This window comes from Hippocampus bargibanti, linkage group LG01 (assembly GCF_051943395.1).
Source record: "Hippocampus bargibanti isolate YZ-2025 linkage group LG01, ASM5194339v1, whole genome shotgun sequence".
Lineage (NCBI taxonomy): Eukaryota > Metazoa > Chordata > Actinopteri > Syngnathiformes > Syngnathidae > Hippocampus > Hippocampus bargibanti.
The window spans coordinates 37262292-37282879 of record NC_142734.1 but is presented as its reverse complement, the minus strand read 5'-3'; the positions used below and the strand labels follow the sequence as shown (position 1 = coordinate 37282879).

Below are 20588 nucleotides of genomic sequence, written 5' to 3'. Positions count from 1 at the left end.
CAAAACACACGATGCGTTTTAGATGATGGAATTGAAACTCCAATTGTCAGGCCATCCATGTATTATTATTATTAGTATTATTATTATCAACCTATCCATTCATCCATCCATGCATGATTTCAGAGAAAACGTGCAAAATCCATGGAGGAACAGCAGCGCTGATATTCCATCTGTTGAAAGAGATGGTCCTGCTGCATGCATTTCAAAAATATATTGGATGCCCGAATTTCACACGTTCATTGCACAAGAACAAACTGTATATTAACGTATACATTCATTTGGAATGGATCAGAAAGTATTTGTGCTTATTCAATAGATGCATTTGATGCCTTTATTTGTTTTGCCCAACAATTGTTGATTCGTTGCTGGTGTGGGTAACGTACAAAGATTGCTTTTCAAGACATACCGTGGGTTCACAATTTAATATGAGATTATTATCCATTTGGGCGCAGTGTATATATAGCAAATGCACCAGGAAAAAAAAATCTGTCTCTCTCTGACTATCCAAACGAATGAAACAATTGCAGAGCGCCAAATATAATGTGAATGTAAACGCAGATGCTCCGTGAAGAAGACATCCTACTTTGACTGAGCCCTGCCTGACAATGGAGGATTTATGGATGCCTACTTACAGGCACTAAATAAATACGCATTAAAAACGAACCGAGTAAATTATGAATACTGATTGTGACATACGTATTAATAAGTTGCCTCAACTTTAAATTGGGAGACGAAATCCTTAGCACGTCGACGTTTACGTCCTAGCATATTTTTTCTAGACGCTCCCTTACCTTAGCTCGGTTGGTACGGGGCAATTTAGCACAAGGTGAAACTTTCAGGTCGACACTCAAGTTATCAAAAAAAAATCCCTTTCGGGCGATGGAGGGTGCGCGGCGTATCGGGTGTTTCGAGTAAAAGCGCAAAACGAGCTTCAATGCACCTTGTTTTTCTTCTTGTTGGACCCTAAAAGAAAGCGGATGTGACGTAATTTTCACCATCCGGAATAGAATGGTCGGCAGGGTTAAAGTTGCACACCAGATTGTAACGCAACAAAAAGCACTTTTCAACAAAGTGCGTTATTGTATCTTAATATCGTCCCGGTATATTCTTATCACGATACGAGCACGGCAAATATCACAGGAATGTAATTGTTGGCCATTTCGATTCGACGCCTGTTCGTGGCTCCCTGGTCCACATGTTAGCTGGTTGGCTAACTGCAACTTTGGTAACTGGCGACACGAAATTACACATTTTTTGGTCGTGCGGGAGCTCTGAGCAACATCGGAATTCGTGTTTTTGTTTTTTGACGTCGCTGGAGTTTGTCTTTATTTCAGGCGATGAACATTTGTCGGTGACGAAGCTAGTAAGCTAGCCAGACCCGCTCGCTAATTTCAGGTTGCCTGTGGTTCATGTTTGAACGTAAATTGAGGCCGTCTTTCCTTTCTGATGACAACGGTAAACCGAGATTATTTCCCCCGTTGCATTCTGTCGAGAAAGAATAATATGCTTTATTGTTGCGTGCGTTCGTGATTATCCACCAGCCACGCGTCCGCATCATGAAGGCGAAGGCGGTCGGTCATTCAAAGGTCCGCGCCACATCTCAAAAGTGGAAGGACGTGAGGGGTAAAAGATGCAGGCCTCGCGTCGCTCCTTCTGACCTTAACTCCAGTCCTGTCGTTGTTGAGATGATCAAGGAGCATCGCGAGTCGATGAAAAAGAAGCCGGTTGTCAAGAGACTGAAGAACAAGGCCAAGCCTGTATCCGGGAACAATGTTTGTCAGACAAAGTCCTTCACGAATGGCGACGCGGGCCTCGACTCCGATGACGGCCGGGACTGGAAGGAATTCTCCCCATTGGTCCGAGTGAACGGGTTCGAGTCAAAAGGTGCCGCGGAGGACGAGAGTGCGTTTCGACTGGATGGGAATTCTCTCCGTCAGTGTGCAGAAAGGGACGATCAGAAGAACCGCGCCGTACTTGTCATGCAGAAAGGACAGGTATGCTTTAGGAAATGAAACATGGAGTCCATTGCAAACCTTGTCTTTCTGCTTTTCTTTTTTCAGACTCTGTGCTTCCGTGGGAAATGTTTTTTGACCTGCTTGTTTGGCCAAGTGGAAGTGATGGGCTTCACCATTCAGGAGGGACAACCGTCATATCCCCTCTTCTCTCCCGCCTCACATTGTCCTCTGACCATCAGAGCCTTGGAGGGCTGCGACCGCGGACGTGTGGCTGCAGATGTCCTGTGCAATTACCTTCCATCCGGTAAATTGATTGAACAATTGCCATCTTTGTCTTGTTAAACTTGCAACAGGTCAATTCAATGGATAACTGTCTTTGTAATGGAACTTAATTGGTTCCCAGAAGGTGTGTAAGGCAAAAACATCGTCCGCCAAACATTTATTTCCCATGAGAAACCATTAAAAATAAGAATAATCCCTTCCCAGGTCCCCATAAAACATAATTTTTGACTAAATAAGCCTTAAAACTACACAAAATATACCCAATTTTACGTATAATATATGCGCTATTGTTATTGTATTGTTATTGTATCGCTGTAGTTAGTAGGAGTGTCCCAATTTTTGTCGTGGGCCACGTGGGAGTTCCATCGTAGGGCCGTTATTACAGTCAACCCAAATAAATATTTCATCAACAGTAGCCAAAATGGAACTGTGTAGTGCCACTTAGCAGTTTTTTTGGACAACGATACTAGTGCAGCGTGTTCTACCGGAAACAAATTCCTTGTGTGTTCTACATACTTGGCAATAAAGATGATTCTGATTCTGATCATCTTCCCGCATTCTTACTGAGCAGTTATGGTAATAATCCATTGAATATTCACGGCCGTGGGAAATATTGAGCAAAAGAACTGATCCGTTCCACGTGTCAAAGCCATGCCATCATGCAGGCAATTTCTTAAGGAGCTGCACTGTATTCTCGTATTTACTCTCCTAACCGCTGCCGTCTAAAAACTCTTGCTGGGTTCAACTGATCATCTCTGGATTTGCGTCTCTCTCTTTGCAGCGTCACAGAAGAAGCTAGTTAAAAAGGTTGCTTCCAAATCTTCCATCGTCCTCCTGGAGCCCATGGACACCCCGTTGACACACTTCCTAGCAAGCTTCGGCAATCTCACCAACCTGTTTGGCCCCACTGTGGTAAGACGGCTTTCTGTGTCTTCGAAATGTCGTCGGCATCAAAACAAAAGCGTACCTCACGCGCGTTTCCAGGGTGAACTCGCGTCTGCCGTCCTGGACACGCCCCTGAACGGTCTGGGGATGATTCCTCTGGTCGACAGCATCGAGGGCCTGAAGGTGTCGCCGAGCTGTCGGGAGTCCCTGAATGCGGTGGTCACTGACTGCAGAGGTAAATCAGCTCCAAGGAAGCCCATGTCGGGACACCCGCTATTTACGTCAGAAGCGCAAAATAGTTGACTTGACACGACACACTTTCAAAAATGGATCACAAAACATTTTCTCGGTTGTTTAATTTCACACTTTGCGTGAAAGCAGGCATTGAACATGCTTGGCTATTTACAGACGGCGTGAGTGCTTTTTCTGAGCCAATGCCCCCAAAAGATCCAATATGGACCTGCACTGCTTTCATGTCTGAACTAGCAGCTCATACTGACCACTAACTAGTCAGTCCATATCATTTGCGCGGAACCAACTAAATGACTTGAATTCAAGTCAACGTGATGTCCAAAAAATAGTCTTCATCATAATGGACGCTAAAGCCTGTGCATTTAATGCTGTCGTTCGTGTCTACGATGGACCTTTTTGCCTTATTATTCACCCTTAGCCAAGGTTTCCGCTTCTTTGAAGGACACAAAGCTGTCTATCTCTGTCTCTTCCAGGGGACATGGACGCTTGTGCTGTTGTCCTCGTTTATGGAGCTAAAAACGTCGGCAAGTCGACATACATCCGCATGCTGATTAATTCTCTCCTTGACAAGACGGCCGGAGCGGGTGGTGACGGCGCCTGCGATAACCTCTCGGACGCCACGCGGGTCACGCTGACCTTTGGCCACCGTCCGTTTGATTGTGCGGTCACCTGAGACCTGCGACTTGTTCTTTCTGGGTCTGCCTCGCCCTCGCTTGAGAAGAGGGACGGCGTCGGCCGGCTCGTCCCTGAAGCGCTGACAGATTGCCAGCGCTTCAGGGATGCGCAAACTGGACGCTGCGCTCTGTACTTTGTCCAGGACGCCCGGATCCAGCTGGAGTTCCCCGGTATAGACAAAGTCCAGCAGCAGCTCCAGGCCCTCGCTCGAGCACTCTTGAAGGTCGACCTCCATGCCGGCGGGTGAGTCGGCAGCAATGTCGTTCCTCCGAAAGACTGGACTGAAGCATGCCAGGACGCTCCGATGGGCGGCGAAAACCAGCCCGTCGGTCACTTTCAGCAAAGCGTCGCAGAAGCTGCCTGCTGCTCTCTGCTGGTTTAAGGTGGACAGGACACGCCGTGCATGGTCACTGGGGTGCATCTCCCTCCGCTGGGAACAAAAACAAAACACACAGATGCGTTTTAGATGATGGAATTGAAACTCCAATTGTCAGGCCATCCATGTATTATTATTATTATTATTATTATTATTATTATTATTATTATCAACCTATCCATTCATCCATCCATGCATGATTTCAGAGAAAACGTGCAAAATCCATGGAGGAACAGCAGCGCTGATATTCCATCTGTTGAAAGAGATGGTCCTGCTGCATGCATTTCAAAAATATATTGGATGCCCGAATTTCACACGTTCATTGCACAAGAACAAACTCTATATTAACGTATACATTCATTTGGAATGGATCAGCAAGTATTTGTGCTTATTCAATAGATGCATTTGATGCCTTTATTTGTTTTGCCCAACAATTGTTGATTCGTTGCTGGTGTGGGTAACGTACAAAGATTGCTTTTCAAGACATACCGTGGGTTCACAATTTAATATGAGATTATTATCCATTTGGGCGCAGTGTATATATAGCAAATGCACCAGGAAAAAAAAATCTGTCTCTCTCTGACTATCCAAACGAATGAAACAATTGCAGAGCGCCAAATATAATGTGAATGTAAACGCAGATGCTCCGTGAAGAAGACATCCTACTTTGACTGACCCCTGCCTGACAATGGAGGATTTATGGATGCCTACTTACAGGCACTAAATAAATACGCATAAAAAACGAACCGAGTAAATTATGAACACTGATTGTGACATACGTATTAATAAGTTGCCTCAACTTTAAATTGGGAGACGAAATCCTTAGCACGTCGACGTTTACGTCCTAGCATATTTTTTCTAGACGCTCCCTTACCTTAGCTCGGTTGGTACGGGGCAATTTAGCACAAGGTGAAACTTTCAGGTCGACACTCAAGTTATCAAAAAAAATCCCTTTCGGGCGATGGAGGGTGCGCGGCGTATCGGGTGTTTCGAGTAAAAGCGCAAAACGAGCTTCAATGCACCTTGTTTTTCTTCTTGTTGGACCCTAAAAGAAAGCGGATGTGACGTAATTTTCACCATCCGGAATAGAATGGTCGGCAGGGTTAAAGTTGCACACCAGATTGTAACGCAACAAAAAGCACTTTTCAACAAAGTGCGTTATTGTATCTTAATATCGTCCCGGTATATTCTTATCACGATACGAGCAAGGCAAATATCACAGGAATGTAATTGTTGGCCATTTCGATTCGACGCCTGTTCGTGGCTCCCTGGTCCACATGTTAGCTGGTTGGCTAACTGCAACTTTGGTAACTGGCGACACGAAATTACACATTTTTTGGTCGTGCGGGAGCTCTGAGCAACATCGGAATTCGTGTTTTTGTTTTTTGACGTCGCTGGAGTTTGTCTTTATTTCAGGCGATGAACATTTGTCGGTGACGAAGCTAGTAAGCTAGCCAGACCCGCTCGCTAATTTCAGGTTGCCTGTGGTTCATGTTTAAAGGTAAATTGAGGCCGTCTTTCCTTTCTGATGACAACGGTAAACCGAGATTATTTCCCCCGTTGCATTCTGTCGAGAAAGAATAATATGCTTTATTGTTGCGTGCGTTCGTGATTATCCACCAGCCACGCGTCCGCATCATGAAGGCGAAGGCGGTCGGTCATTCAAAGGTCCGCGCCACATCTCAAAAGTGGAAGGACGTGAGGGGTAAAAGATGCAGGCCTCGCGTCGCTCCCTCTGACCTTAACTCCAGTCCTGTCGTTGTTGAGATGACCAAGGAGCATCGCGAGTCGATGAAAAAGAAGCCGGTTGTCAAGAGACTGAAGAACAAGGCCAAGCCTGTATCCGGGAACAATGTTTGTCAGACAAAGTCCTTCACGAATGGCGACGCGGGCCTCGACTCTGATGACGGCCGGGACTGGAAGGAATTCTCCCCATTGGTCCGAGTGAACGGGTTCGAGTCAAAAGGTGCCGCGGAGGACGAGAGTGCGTTTCGACTGGATGGGAATTCTCTCCGTCAGTGTGCAGAAAGGGACGATCAGAAGAACCGCGCCGTACTTGTCATGCAGAAAGGACAGGTATGCTTTAGGAAATGAAACATGGAGTCCATTGCAAACCTTGTCTTTCTGCTTTTCTTTTTTCAGACTCTGTGCTTCCGTGGGAAATGTTTTTTGACCTGCTTGTTTGGCCAAGTGGAAGTGATGGGCTTCACCATTCAGGAGGGACAACCGTCATATCCCCTCTTCTCTCCCGCCTCACATTGTCCTCTGACCATCAGAGCCTTGGAGGGCTGCGACCGCGGACGTGTGGCTGCAGATGTCCTGTGCAATTACCTTCCATCCGGTAAATTGATTGAACAATTGCCATCTTTGTCTTGTTAAACTTGCAACAGGTCAATTCAATGGATAACTGTCTTTGTAATGGAACTTAATTGGTTCCCAGAAGGTGTGTAAGGCAAAAACATCGTCCGCCAAACATTTATTTCCCATGAGAAACCATTAAAAATAAGAATAATCCCTTCCCAGGTCCCCATAAAACATAATTTTTGACTAAATAAGCCTTAAAACTACACAAAATATACCCAATTTTACGTATAATATATGCGCTATTGTTATTGTATTGTTATTGTATCGCTGTAGTTAGTAGGAGTGTCCCAATTTTTGTCGTGGGCCACGTGGGAGTTCCATCGTAGGGCCGTTATTACAGTCAACCCAAATAAATATTTCATCAACAGTAGCCAAAATGGAACTGTGTAGTGCCACTTAGCAGTTTTTTTGGACAACGATACTAGTGCAGCGTGTTCTACCGGAAACAAATTCCTTGTGTGTTCTACATACTTGGCAATAAAGATGATTCTGATTCTGATCATCTTCCCGCATTCTTACTGAGCAGTTATGGTAATAATCCATTGAATATTCACGGCCGTGGGAAATATTGAGCAAAAGAACTGATCCGTTCCACGTGTCAAAGCCATGCCATCATGCAGGCAATTTCTTAAGGAGCTGCACTGTATTCTCGTATTTACTCTCCTAACCGCTGCCGTCTAAAAACTCTTGCTGGGTTCAACTGATCATCTCTGGATTTGCGTCTCTCTCTTTGCAGCGTCACAGAAGAAGCTAGTTAAAAAGGTTGCTTCCAAATCTTCCATCGTCCTCCTGGAGCCCATGGACACCCCGTTGACACACTTCCTAGCAAGCTTCGGCAATCTCACCAACCTGTTTGGCCCCACTGTGGTAAGACGGCTTTCTGTGTCTTCGAAATGTCGTCGGCATCAAAACAAAAGCGTACCTCACGCGCGTTTCCAGGGTGAACTCGCGTCGGCCGTCCTGGACACGCCCCTGAACGGTCTGGGGATGATTCCTCTGGTCGACAGCATCGAGGGCCTGAAGGTGTCGCCGAGCTGTCGGGAGTCCCTGAATGCGGTGGTCACTGACTGCAGAGGTAAATCAGCTCCAAAGAAGCCCATGTCGGGACACCCGCTATTTACGTCAGAAGCGCAAAATAGTTGACTTGACACGACACACTTTCAAAAATGGATCACAAAACATTTTCTCGGTTGTTTAATTTCACACTTTGCGTGAAAGCAGGCATTGAACATGCTTGGCTATTTACAGACGGCGTGAGTGCTTTTTCTGAGCCAATGCCCCCAAAAGATCCAATATGGACCTGCACTGCTTTCATGTCTGAACTAGCAACTCATACTGACCACTAACTAGTCAGTCCATATCATTTGCGCGGAACTAACTAAATGACTTGAATTCAAGTCAACGTGATGTCCAAAAAATAGTCTTCATCATAATGGATGCTAAAGCCTGTGCATTTAATGCTGTCGTTCGTGTCTACGATGGACCTTTTTGCCTTATTATTCATCCTTAGCCAAGGTTTCCGCTTCTTTGAAGGACACAAAGCTGTCTATCTCTGTCTCTTCCAGGGGACATGGACGCTTGTGCTGTTGTCCTCGTTTATGGAGCTAAAAACGTCGGCAAGTCGACATACATCCGCATGCTGATTAATTCTCTCCTAAATTAGTAAGTGGCATTGTCATCGTCTTATGATGCTTGAATGATACTGGTCACTCAAATTGAATATGTGTGTGTGTGTGTGTGTGTGTGTGTGTGAAGTACGACAAGTGTGGACTATTTGGAAGCAGACCTTGGTCAAACAGAGTTCACCCCGGCTGGTTGCTTGTCTATGTTGACTGTCAGAGAACCTCTGCTGGGTATGTTGGATCTCTTCTTGATGAAAATCATGTTAGAGTGGAACCCTTGTCCTCAAAATACTTGCAACAATTTGATTTTGGCCAAGACCCGTGGTACTATTTACAGCAGGGATAACTAACTAACTAACTAACTAACTAACTTGAATAAGACCCGAAGTTGGTGAAAAACCTCTAGAAACATAACACATGGTGTTTACGTATATACTTGCGTAGCAGATATATAATATGCAGTCTTGCATTCATCAATTGACCCCCTTGAGCCCCGACTGATCGGTTTCATTTTGCCGTACGTATTTCCCTGTAACGTGCACAGATACAAAATGGTTGTTTTCTTTCTCCGCGACGTCGATGGCGATCAACGTCGTGGGCACCGCCGGTTTACACGATATTATTGCCCGTAGTTAGCCTTGTGTTACGAAGCTCCGTTCCTTTCAAGCCGGAGCCTCTTTGGCCCATCGGGGTTGCGCAGCCGCCAGTGGCGAGCAAGCAATCGCACGGTCTTGTTTTCCAAAGAGATTGCGCTTGACTTTTCAGGCCCCCCTTTCACACATCAGCGCAACCCCGACCACATGGTCTACTACGGCGAGTCGTCGTGCACGTCGGACTTGGATCGCTACCTGGAAAGCCTCGAGTCCTTGTGGCGCAGACGCTCCGCAAGCGGAGAGACGCCCGTTGTCATCAACACCATGGGCTGGGTTAAAGGTCGCCGGAAACAGAATGATGTCTCGCTTGTTGATTGAATGTGAACAATAGTTTTCCTCTGCGGAGGTGATCTTTAGGTTTTGGACAGCAGCTGCTTGTGGATATGCTGCGTTTCTTCCCGGTTTCGCACGTCATCCACCTGACCGCCGACGGCGGCGCGGCGCAATGCCCGGTCCTCACCCCCGAGTTTCTAAGGACGGCCCGCGGCTTCCGGACTCGCCCGCCCGCTCAGACGGCGCTGGATGAGTTCACAGAAAGTACACAAAGCCCTTCGCCCGCCTATGTTCACGTGACTGTCCGGTCCCACTTTGAAGGCGTATGCTGCCAAGGGAAGGCGTAAGTGTCGAGCTTTAGCGGCGTGACGTCGGCGGGCGGCTCACACGTCCTGTGTCGCACAGGAAACACCAGCGCAGCAATGAGCTGCGAGAACTTTCGCTACTCGCCTACCTCGGTCAGCTGCAGTCGCCTGATCCGGGACCCATTCGATCTCTTCATTCTCTCGTACCATATCAGGTGCCCTTTTTTCAAATAAGCTCCGTTATTTAAGAACGTTTTGATGGACCTAAAGCGAAATGTGATTTTGGCTTGACCGTCAAAAAAAGCAAATTCTTCACCAGACCTTCTTCCTTTAGCTTTAAAATGAAATGTTGGCAATGAACAGAGATGTTGTCGAAGCTTTTAAGTGGCACAGAACGCGATTCATAGCGCTGTATCGTAAATACAGAAAGGAAACAAAACGGTGTCACATTTTACCCCAGGTGCCCCACACAGAAGTGGCTTTGGGTGTGCTCCATTCCGAGGTGGCGCCCAGTCACATGTTGTATGCCGTCAACTCCGGCCTGGTGGGACTCTGCTGCCTGTCGGAGAAGGTGACCGGCAAAGGAGGGCCGGTCCTGCTGGCTCAAGCGCCCATCTGCCCTTGCGTGGGCCTGGGTATGAAATGCTTCATATTTAATTAATTATTGCATGCGTTATCGTGGAGTATAACCTTGGCTTTGCATGTTGTAGGTGTGTTGCGAGGGATCGACGTGACGCGAGGCCTCTACTTTGTTCTGACGTCGGTAGATCCCACCGTCCTGCGCAAGGTCAACTGTCTCCTTCTCGGAGCCGCGTCGCTGCCCTCGTGCCTCCTGACGGAGCAGGTAACTTGCGTGTTGCTTACAAAGGCTCTGCAATCCTGGCTATTGGGTTGAAATGTCTTTGACGCTTCTCCCTAATAATGACAACTTTGTGTGGCAGGACGGTTTCCAGGGAGAACTGCCTTATGTGACGTCGGAGTACACCTTTGACCTGACCGGTGCTGGAAAACTCCGGTTCTTCAAAGGCCTGCAGAGGTCATGTCAGGCACACTGAGGTTCCAACTTTTTGCATTTGTGTCAGTTTTCTCTTGTCCCCAACATCAAGTCTCAAATTGACTCTTCAAGAGTTATCTCGGAATGTCTTTTTTTTTTTGTTTGTACCGCTGCCATTCCAAAACTGCTACTGAATTGTGCTGTATTAAAAGCAGGAAAAATGTATTCAGACGTCTAGTTTTTATTTGGACTGCTCCAACCAGCGTTTCAATGCAGTATTTGTCATTGCTAGTGGTTATCTTAGTTTGTATGTCACACATTTTTAGATTTCGAAGCATCTCGAAATTGGGAGCCACTGCAAAAAAACAATAATAAGTGCAATCGAACAAATCTTTTTGTGAGTGAGCCTCAAAGAAAATGTTGTCTGTTTATGTCTAGCATACGATCTTATGAAAAAGGAAACCAGATTAATCGTAGTTTTCTGTCTTTTATTATTGGAATAAAAAACATGAACAATATAATCGGCAAATAACTTTACAATTCAAAGAAATCGGAAACGTACAAATGCAACGTTGAGTCCCGGATGATGCGTTTCTTCCTTCACTAATTGTTCAAAGGCGGAATCATGGCGTCCCTGATGTCAAAGATATTGATAAGCTCCTTGGGAGACGAGAGGAAAAAAAAAAAACATTATGGTTCATACTTTGTTTGACAAAAGTTGGGGAATTTTCATTCTACATCATTTTCATTTCGAGTTTTATTTTTTAGTTAATTTTCACAGCCGGTTCGTTATTTGCTATTGTTATATATACAGTAAAGTCTCGTTATATCGATATTCAAGGGAGTCCGAAAAAATATCGATAAAACCGGGACTATCGATATATCCGACCCTGTTTGCATGTAATTTTCTCCGTGCGTGCATAGAAATAGTATCGATATAACCGGGACTATCGATATATCCGATATCGATATAACGAGACTTTACTATTACTACTATACTATTATTTTTGTAATAGCACTACTTACATTTGTGGCTTGAATTCCTGTTGAGACGTACTGTATATATATTTTTTTTTTACATTTGAAAAGTATGCTTTACCCTTCAACCAGAGACCTGAAGTGAAAAGACATATTCACCTTCCAGATGTTTAGGCTCATTGAAACAACAGATGCCTTGCGGTTGTCTGATCCAGTGGCATCTCCCGGTTTTTCCATCCCCGCCTCTTCCACCGGAGCTGAAAGAGGCGACAAAAAACACCTCAGTAGTGGAATGGACAATCTTCAAAATAACCAATCAGTTGATTGTCCTTTACCGATACAGGGCAACTTGTCTTGATCCAAACGTATTTGTGCCAAACCATCCTGAAAAGTCAAGCATGGAGTAACAGGAGACCGAGATCCGTTTGGATTCTTAGCCGCAAAGAAAACTTACCCGGACGAGGAACGATGTGTGGAATATATTCTCGATTGTGCGTGAAAAGGAGTCGGGGTCAATGACAAATTCGTAATACGGTATCGGCGACGACGCTGCGATGGAAGTGGAGTTGCAATCAATGGCAATTTTGGCAAGGCAGGAAAGGCGTCGGGTGGTCAACTCACGGTCATCTTGATGATAGCGCTTTAGGCAAGCCAGTATCCTCTCCACTTCTTTCTCCGTGGCTTCTTGTTCAGTTTCTTCCATCTTTTTCAGCTGATACACGCGCAATAATGTCAAGAGAATAAGAAAAACGCTCACCCGCTGGTAGGCATGTATTTCATTTTGTACGATATTCAATGATGTTTTCTTTATTTGTAATTGTTGCTGCGTGGTCAACTATTTCCAATGTGAAATTTCTGTCGTAGGAAAACTGTCCGTGGGGATGGAGGCCTGAATGCGTTTGATGCCAACCTGAGTGGGCATGATCCTTTTGGCTTCCTTGCTGGGGGGTCTCTTTTGTCGTTCTATCCGTTGCTTTGGAGGCGGCGGCTCAGCATGGAAGGAACCCAACCTGATGACAGACTCACGTCAGAGCTCCGCATCCATTCAAACTGTGCTTTTGGAACATTTAAAAAAGGTACCTAAGCGTAGAAATTCAATGTGATAGGATCACAGGTTTCGTTCCCCAAAATACATGTACGTTTATTCTCTAGCCTTAAGCAGTTTGAAGATTCATGCCGTGCTTTAATACAGGAAGGCAAAGTTAGATGAGCATCATAATGCTGCCGTTCATTTATTTTTTCATATCATGTCATGTGTTTAAAGAACGTGTGTGCATTTTGCATTGGCAGCCTCGGCATCTCATACGTTAACTAGCCTCCAGCGTCTTAAACCTTTCCATTCCATTTGCAGTGCTCCCACCCTAAACGGGCGTTGACTCGACCGCCGCGAATGAATCCGGAGATGTGAGATGTGATTAATGACGGCGCACGCACATGTAGTGGAAGGTCGGCGCTGTTGTAAAACAGTCCTCAGCTCTGCGGGCCAGTCGATGCCAGGCGTCTCTGGGCAAGTAGCCGCTGATTTCATCTCCGCTCTGCTCTCCGCCGTCGCTTTCCAGCCGGTTGACGCCCATGAAGGTAAGCTGTCCGGGGGAGAAAAAGCAAGCTCACAATGCCAGTGGACCTACCAATCATCGCATGACCTCTCACGCAATCATTTCATTTCAATATGATTAATCTCCATATCGAAGATGACTCACTTTTCAACATTAGTAGTCATAATTACATTTGTATATAGTCATTATTAATTCTTTGTTCGCATTGGAAACACTGCAATTAAATCTTAAGGACCGTTTCAATATTAAATACCACCAACACCACCTTTTATATTCCAGAATTGTTATGGACAAACGGGGATAACTTCTTAAAATCAAATCATAAAATACCATCAAAGTATTTTAAACTGCCATGCCTTTCTCAATCATCCAATTCTTTTTTTTTTTTTTGACATTTGAAAGTCAAAATGGAGAGAGCACCAAAACGTCTTGACTTTATTCATCATTTATATTTATTTATGTATGCATTTAGCTAGCTCGATAACTATTAGACATCTATTAGCTAGATAGTTAGCTTTCTATCTATTTGAGTTACTTCCGGGTTGAGTGAACGCTGGTGCGTGTGGCAGCTGCTGCTCACCAACAAAAAAAACTTATACTGTCAAGTGACTTTGAGAGTTTTGAAAGGCACTTATAAATGAAATGTATGATGATGATGATAAGATGGAATGACTTACAAGGTGCTCAGCAAATGCCGCAATGTCAAAAGCACTGTCCTCATCTCGCATCTGGCTGGCTTTCTCCTCGTTCAGGTCTGTGGCCGCGACCACGAACTTGGAATCCAACACCGCTTCGCTGGTTTCTCGCACTGTCAAACAACAACTTTGCTGTCAGAGGTTTCTTTGAGATACCAATTTCGACTGGAAACTACATTTCATCATAAAAAGTCGAGAGCGAATACTTTTTAACGGGCGAATAAAGTGAAGCAATCAAGGCCTGCCAACAACGGAGAAAATCAGCAATTGACACGAATAGCTATTGTGATCTAGTGGTAGGTAGTCAACAAATGAGTTCCCAAAATTAGAAGCTTCTGCAAAGTGATACGCGTCGACAATTTCAGTGAATAGATGAGAGAGAGAAATACGTTTTTTTCTCTCTCCTTTGTTGACTTGTTTCTCTCCCGTTACCATTATAACAAAAAAAAAACACGTTGGATTTGTTCAAATCAGGTACTGTTTGTCTTTATCGCACACAAATGAAAAATGATGCTACAGTGTTGCCCTCTATTTCAAGGTTCACTACAGAATTTGTGGAAGACACTTGATTCAATGATTATACGTATTTAATTCCACATATGAACCAACAAGACGTTGTAAAATATCCCAAGCCCACATTCGTCGAGCTGCACCGAGTTTGACTGAATTCACAGTTGAGTATTAGCCAGCAGCATTTCTTAGGGAGAAGCGGCACACGCCGTATTCGAATGAGTTGGCGACATAGTGGAGGAAGATATTTGTGTGTGCTGATGTGTTCATTTGCCACAAACACAGAGCGCAGAGTGTGAAGTGCTGCCTCGGGTTTGAAAATACGTGTATTGTCTTTACGGAGGCGAACTTTTCTCTCGCCACTTTGCGCTGTTCATATACGTTGAAGCTACTATAGTCAAACATTCAGCATCTTACTCCTGGGATGGTGGATCAAAAGCCAGTCACTTTTGAATTGTGAAGAAAGATGTGATGTATTACTACATGTACTCGTGTTCTTTTCTGACGATTGGAAAAGCAAAGACAAAAAAAAACCATACCATTCACAAAAAGCTTGTCCGCCTCTTCCAAAATATCTGTCAGTTTGTTGTTTGAAGGGCTCAGTAAGTCTTCTCTATTCCCTGCGATAAAAAGGAGCAACAGTTTCATCCCAAAACAAGCCAACAAATCCGTGTCTTCCAAAGTGGCGAACTCACGATGAACTGACTCGATGAGGTCTCTGTACTTGCTCCGTATTTCCCTCCTCAACCCCCTTTCATCGTTATCCTGTCCATCGGTGGAGTCAAAGTTGGACTCCTCGTTGCATCGCCGTTGTTCTCGGCTGTGGTGACTTGCGGCGTCGCTTCGCTCGTTGGCTGACGCCCGTCCGGCACGCTCCATCGTTCAGTCTGCCGGAACCCAGAAACGGCCAAAAAGTTCGCTTTCTATGGATGAGGTTTAAAATGAGGTCGTGCAACTCTTGTGATGTAAGCGGCGAGACTATTGTATTTCTGTCGCTGTGAACCATGTATGTAAACACGAAACAAGGCTAAAACTGCAACTCCTTCCCCCGTGCTGGTTGTCGCCAACGTTAGCTTTTTAGCCCGTAACCCATTAAACCGCGCGATGTGCACAACGTCTTACTCGATGTTGAGCCGTAAAGCGATTGTGGAGCAGCTCGAGTGCGCGCAACGGAAGTACTGATCGCTGTGGAAGATGCCGCTTGTATACGGATGTGACGTCGCGGACCACGTGATTGTTCTCGCTGGGAAGCAAAAGCCACAATGGCGAGGACAGACGTCGGTACGTCATACTATCTTGTTTTCTATCCTTTCACTTTCCCCACTGTGGGAAGAATAAAGGTATTCTGATTCCAGCCCTGGAGGTGCACATAACAGTGTTTTTTTGGGCGGGGTGGTGATATTCTAAGCTATTTTGTGAAGATTTTGCACCACTATTGCAGTGATCCAAGAACCAGGAATCTGAACCTGTTTTTTTTAAGAGACCGTGAAACACTCGGGATATTGAATAAAATATTAATTTCAAATGTTCGTACACGAATAATGTTTTAAATAGGGATTCGTGTATGTTTGTATGTCTATTTGTGTATTGATCCGAAGCCCCGAATGAGCCCTCTTCTGCAAGGACAGTTCACTTTAAATTTCCCTTCAGCGCCCCTTGCGGCACTTGCTTGACAGTGCAGAGGAAGAACTCCAGTGGATGAATGGAAGGCGGTCGGCGTGGATTTGGAGGGACACACGCATTCCAGCTAAAGAAGGAGCAGTACTTCGTTTCAAAGTTAACCTCGTCAGCACGCTTACTTTAAAACACTACAGAAGACGTTTTCTTCTATTTCATCGCGCCTAAGCAGGTTTGCACCATCGGCGTTTTCACCGTAAGGGAACATGAAAGCACATCATTAAGATGTGCGTTTTGTAGTTCTTCGCTTCTTCACTTGTTCACGTGAAGACTTGAGGTCGACTCCAAAGCCTTTGTCACGGTTTGCCTTCCGCGCGTTCGGAGTGATGTGAGTTTGCAATCGAGCGAAGTTTAAACGACAGCGTGCAAGACAATGCGGGAGCGCTTTTGAACGGACAGCTCGGCAAACTTTCCTGGGTGATTAGCGATTAGCATCGGAGAACACTGCCGGCGGCACGCGAACCCGCCGGGAAGCTGTGCGGAATCCACCAAATCACCGCAGGATCGCCAAAAACCAAGGAGCGCGTGCCTCCATGGTTCCCAACAAGTGGACCATGAATTCAGTCCTGCACAAATCGCCTCCCCGCAGCTGGCTCGGTCTTAAGTTGAGGCTCAGTAAGTCATTTTTTGTTTGTTTGTTTGGAAAGTGCATGTCCAGCCAAACGCGTTTTCGTCCCACTGTTTTATTTTCATATTCATGTTTTTATTCGAGCAGGTAAGGCTTTTGAGAACAGATTGTGCAATGCTGAATAACAGACAGCAGAATCAAACACGACATAATAAAAACAATTACAAATAAATACATATACAACTGTGCATTGTGACACACAAAATAAAACAAATCAATAAAAATGGAAATACACTCAAATGGCCAGTCAATATAACGCAGAGAGTAAATAATTCTGTGAAATCAACGACTGAGCAAAAGTAAATTATTAGATGGGAAAGTAGTGAGCATGCATGTCCCATGATGACATGTTCTTTCAACACAGCAACTACAGTAAAGTCTCGTTATAGCAATATTCTCGGGAGTCGGAAAAAGTATCGATATAACCGGACTATCGATATATCCGATCCTGCGGGCATGTAATTTTCTCCTTGAGTTCATAGAAATAGTATCGTAATAAGCAGTACTATCGATATAACGAGACTTTACTGTAATACTAAAAGTGACACATTTTTCATTGAAACTTTTCTTAAAGGCAATTATTCCGTCACAGACCACCCAAAATATGAACTGAAATATTTTATAGTGAATAACTTGAAGTTTCAGAAAGCATTTTGACGAAACAAATCCCAAACCAAATGGATCAAAGAACATTAAAGGGATATTCCAGTCAAAAATGTCTTCCAAATATTATCTCCTAAGCACTTCCGGAAACCCATCTAAATGTGGTAGTCAGAATAAGATGGGAATATGAATGAAGCAGCAACAACCACCTGTTTTTGTCCATCTCAGCCAGTGGCCATTTTGCCAATTGCTGTCCACTGAAAATGACATCACAGTGGCCTCAACCAACACCACATGACCAGACCCAGAAAACACTTCAGCCATGGTTGCTCTTGAACTCGGCTCTTCGGCACTCTGATGCCATTTTTAGTGGCAAGCTAGTGGCAATAGAACACGACCCAGTTGGTTTTATGGTCAGTGTATGTATTTATTTTTTGGTTTTCAAGTGAAACGATTGAAATATGTGTCACGGCAATCTCAGGAGAAAATGAATGGCATTGTAATTAGGCCACTTCCAAATGGGAATAAAATCTGGTACATTTAGAAGATCTAGCCATACACGTCCAGGGAAAATGCACAGATCGGACATGCCTGGTCAGTCCAGGCTTGAATCAAAATTCACAGATTGGTCAGCCATCCTAACATAATTGACATATTTCAAGGCACCCACTGTAAATAAAAAACTACAAGCGAAGCGTAGACAGATAAAATAATTATGGGACGTGAGGGGTGTGTCAAGGAGTCAAAAGGGAAAATAACTGCCAACGGTAGTCATCCAAGCCATTTCATGGAAATTAATGAAGAGTCGTTCGTCCCAGGCCACATAAACTGTGTGAAACATTGTTTTTATTACCACATTTACAGGATTGTACCTTTGTTTAGCGTACCTCTATGTTGCAACGGCTTTATGTATGACATTTAAGCACTTCCTTGCATGCAATTTTGGCATCCAAGTTGGTTCAGGGCTTGTCAGTCTGAGCATGTGTGCAACTTGGAAAAGTAGCTTACAAATACATATACTGTACTAGTGATGCTAACCGATACAGTTGAAGTAGGTATAAATTAAGAATTGAGCACTGGAACCTGCAGTGTACTTTCAACCCAGCCTTAAAAAATGCTTTTAGTCACAGCATCCATTTTTTTACCACTTAGCCAATACCGTTAATTGACAGAATTCAAATACTGTACTGACAGGTAGCTGCTGAAACCAGCGTGTTTCCCTCGAATGTTTCTCTCCAGTTTTAAAATGGAACCCAACACGTTATTCCCTTGATGTTTGGTCATCCAATCGGCCGTCTGAATGCATAAACTGGTTTTCCTCATTTTAAATGGTGGAAATGGAAATCATCTGTTCTATCACAATATCAGGAAAAAGGTATCCGTTTTCGGCATTACGCTCAGGTCTGTTGTGATCAAGTTGTAAGTCAGTCCTGCCTGCCTTTAGTAGCATTTCACCCCGGTGTGATTTTGCCTCATGTCGCAGACGACAACTTCACATTGGCAAAGCAATTGTCCCCTCAGTAGTTGTTTTTAGCGTGCCCTCATGGTGCACGGGGGTTGGACCGGTCAGTTCCGAGTGGGACTTTGAAGGTTTCCAACAAAGACTTGTACAGTCCAGGGCGTTCCTTTTTTTTCAGGCAAGCAGATGAAAAAGTGTGCGTCTGTGTGTGAGGGTTCTGGCCTGCCGCGTGACTTGTTGCACTTCAGACTGAATTCCTCCCCCATTGTTTCACTTCATTCTCGACAGTAATTTCCTTTCTCTCTTGTCTGCCTCATCCCCAGGCATGTCACACTATGGCTTTTATTTTTCTTTTCTTCAGAATGATTATGTCATGCCACTTTTGACGCTGCACTTACATGGTGTATATTTTTGTCAAGTGCAAGGCACGGTCATAAACCTTTTCTGGTCTTTGTTGTTCACCCTTCCGAGCGGGACCCGCAGATTGCGCGGGAATTTAGTTGTTGGAGCAAGGCAAAACTGTGGGTTGATTAGTGGACAGCGAATGGTCACACAGCCTACAAGCCCCCGATAGTAATGATTGGTGACTAAGAATAATGTGATGACATTTATTTTAGTTGTGCTTACTGCATGGAAGCTAGCTATCAGATTACAAACGGTGTTGCGCGAGGGTTGGGGCTTGTAAAGGCACTGTTGTCATCTCTGCACTGCAGTGTCTTTTTTTTTTCTTGCGTGTTCATTCGGTGATGAAGTCACTGTCATAAACACGCTCACGGCTGGAGGCCTATTCCCGCCCTGCTTTCTCCGGTGTCTTTTCCCATCACTCTCTTCACCCAAACATGGTGCCGAGTGAATGCCGATCTGAACTCCTGGGCTCTTCTTTCAATCAAATTTCGGGTATGTTTATTCCATATAGACTTTTCAAAAATGGGAACAGGAATATCCATTGTAATTTCTATCAACTCACTTAATGTCATACATGTGCTGTGTGCCTTTTTGCACCTTACTTGGTGCCCTGGTTTGCAGTCAGAAAATTGAAAATCGGAAGCACAGCCCTGCTCTAAATGTTTTGCTAACACAACAATGACTGCAAAAATCACAAATCTTCTGGCCATTTCGAGCGGTAATCATTTGGTCACCACTCAGAACACTCTCAGTGTTCCCAGACAGAAAGCAGCTTTGTCGTTCAAAACCTTATTCATGTAACATTGTAAATCCGCTTTACAATGGATGATCAGTCTGTACAGGGTGATCAATTCCCGCACAAAAGGTAACAATACAAAGAGCGCTTTGAGTTGTTTTGGGTTCCAATGGGCTCCTCGTCTTACTGTACACAGTCGTAGAAGATAATACCGCGTCTCAGCTCAGTGCAAGCAGCGAGCTAAACACTGACATTTTTTGTTTCTGAGCTTGTTTTCTCATTTGTTTTTCAATCAAATGAAATGTTGTTATTTTACTTTATTTGGAATGTGCAGGCGGCTACAATGGATGAGCTGCTGTTCTAATTATAAACAACATAAAAAAAGCACATCTTCGCTTTTGTGACTGAATGCAGTTTTGACAAATGTTTATTGATTTATTTCAAAAACCCTCAAACAGGATCACACCCTTTTACACGTCTTAAATACAGGGAGCCTTTCCAGCGACCCACCATTCGTCCATCCATCCATCCATCCATCCATCTATCCTTTTTCGAATCCGCTTACCCTCACAAGGGCCACGGGCGGGCCGAATCCTATCCCAGTTGCATTCTCGTAGGAGGTGGGGGACACCCTGAACTTGTTGTCAGCCAATCGCAGGGCATATGTAGACAAACAACCAAGTGCACTCACACGTAGGGAGCATT

General features: G+C 44.7%; 3 protein-coding genes across 5 annotated transcripts in view; 2 read left to right on the top strand and 1 right to left on the bottom strand.

Annotated features, from left to right (window-relative positions):
• The first annotated feature begins 985 nt into the window (after positions 1-985).
• Positions 986-10861, top strand: nol9 (nucleolar protein 9). 3 transcript variants are annotated; one of them, XM_089015146.1, is made up of 13 exons: positions 5694-5926; positions 6049-6501; positions 6568-6766; positions 7526-7656; positions 7729-7864; positions 8355-8451; positions 8545-8642; positions 9177-9344; positions 9422-9680; positions 9743-9857; positions 10103-10277; positions 10353-10486; positions 10584-10861. In XM_089015146.1, the coding sequence occupies exons 2-13, from the start codon at positions 6064-6066 to the stop codon at positions 10695-10697; spliced, it is 2064 nt and encodes a 687-aa protein (XP_088871272.1). In that variant the 5' UTR covers positions 5694-5926; positions 6049-6063; the 3' UTR covers positions 10698-10861. The 3 variants fall into 3 exon arrangements, with proteins under 3 accessions (XP_088871277.1, XP_088871272.1, XP_088871266.1); XM_089015151.1 differs by lacking the exons at positions 5694-5926; positions 6049-6501; positions 6568-6766; positions 7526-7656; positions 7729-7864 and adding exons at positions 986-1994; positions 2061-2259; positions 3019-3149; positions 3222-3357; XM_089015140.1 differs by having other exon boundaries at positions 5694-6501.
• A 242-nt stretch (positions 10862-11103) lies between these two features.
• nsmce4a (NSE4A component of SMC5/6 complex) lies at positions 11104-15572 on the bottom strand. The gene is made up of 10 exons (XM_089015188.1): positions 15071-15572; positions 14915-14995; positions 13848-13978; positions 13049-13197; positions 12525-12624; positions 12236-12326; positions 12069-12163; positions 11950-11998; positions 11774-11871; positions 11104-11296 (listed from the first exon to the last, which is right to left on the bottom strand). Exons 1-10 carry the CDS (start codon positions 15252-15254, stop codon positions 11240-11242), a joined length of 1035 nt encoding a protein of 344 aa, XP_088871314.1. The 5' UTR covers positions 15255-15572; the 3' UTR covers positions 11104-11239.
• A 494-nt stretch (positions 15573-16066) lies between these two features.
• Positions 16067-20588, top strand: part of plekhg5b (pleckstrin homology domain containing, family G (with RhoGef domain) member 5b) — a 39452-nt gene continuing 34930 nt past the window's right edge. Inside the window, exon 1 of the mRNA XM_089015110.1 lies at positions 16067-16667. Coding sequence (XP_088871236.1) covers positions 16586-16667 — 82 coding nt within the window. The 5' untranslated portion in view covers positions 16067-16585. The remainder of the gene's footprint in view (positions 16668-20588) is intronic.

Coding starts and splice junctions, on each gene's coding strand:
- nol9 (XM_089015151.1), top strand. CDS start 1,557: ATGAAGGCGAAGGCGGTCGGTCATTCAAAGGTCCGCGCCACATCTCAA. Junction 1,995..2,060: donor TTGTCATGCAGAAAGGACAG/GTATGCTTTAGG, acceptor TTCTTTTTTCAG/ACTCTGTGCTTCCGTGGGAA. Junction 3,358..8,354: donor GGTGGTCACTGACTGCAGAG/GTAAATCAGCTC, acceptor TGTCTCTTCCAG/GGGACATGGACGCTTGTGCT.
- nsmce4a (XM_089015188.1), bottom strand. CDS start 15,254: ATGGAGCGTGCCGGACGGGCGTCAGCCAACGAGCGAAGCGACGCCGCA. Junction 13,198..13,847: donor CGGCATTTGCTGAGCACCTT/GTAAGTCATTCC, acceptor TCCCCCGGACAG/CTTACCTTCATGGGCGTCAA. Junction 11,999..12,068: donor ACACATCGTTCCTCGTCCGG/GTAAGTTTTCTT, acceptor TTGACTTTTCAG/GATGGTTTGGCACAAATACG.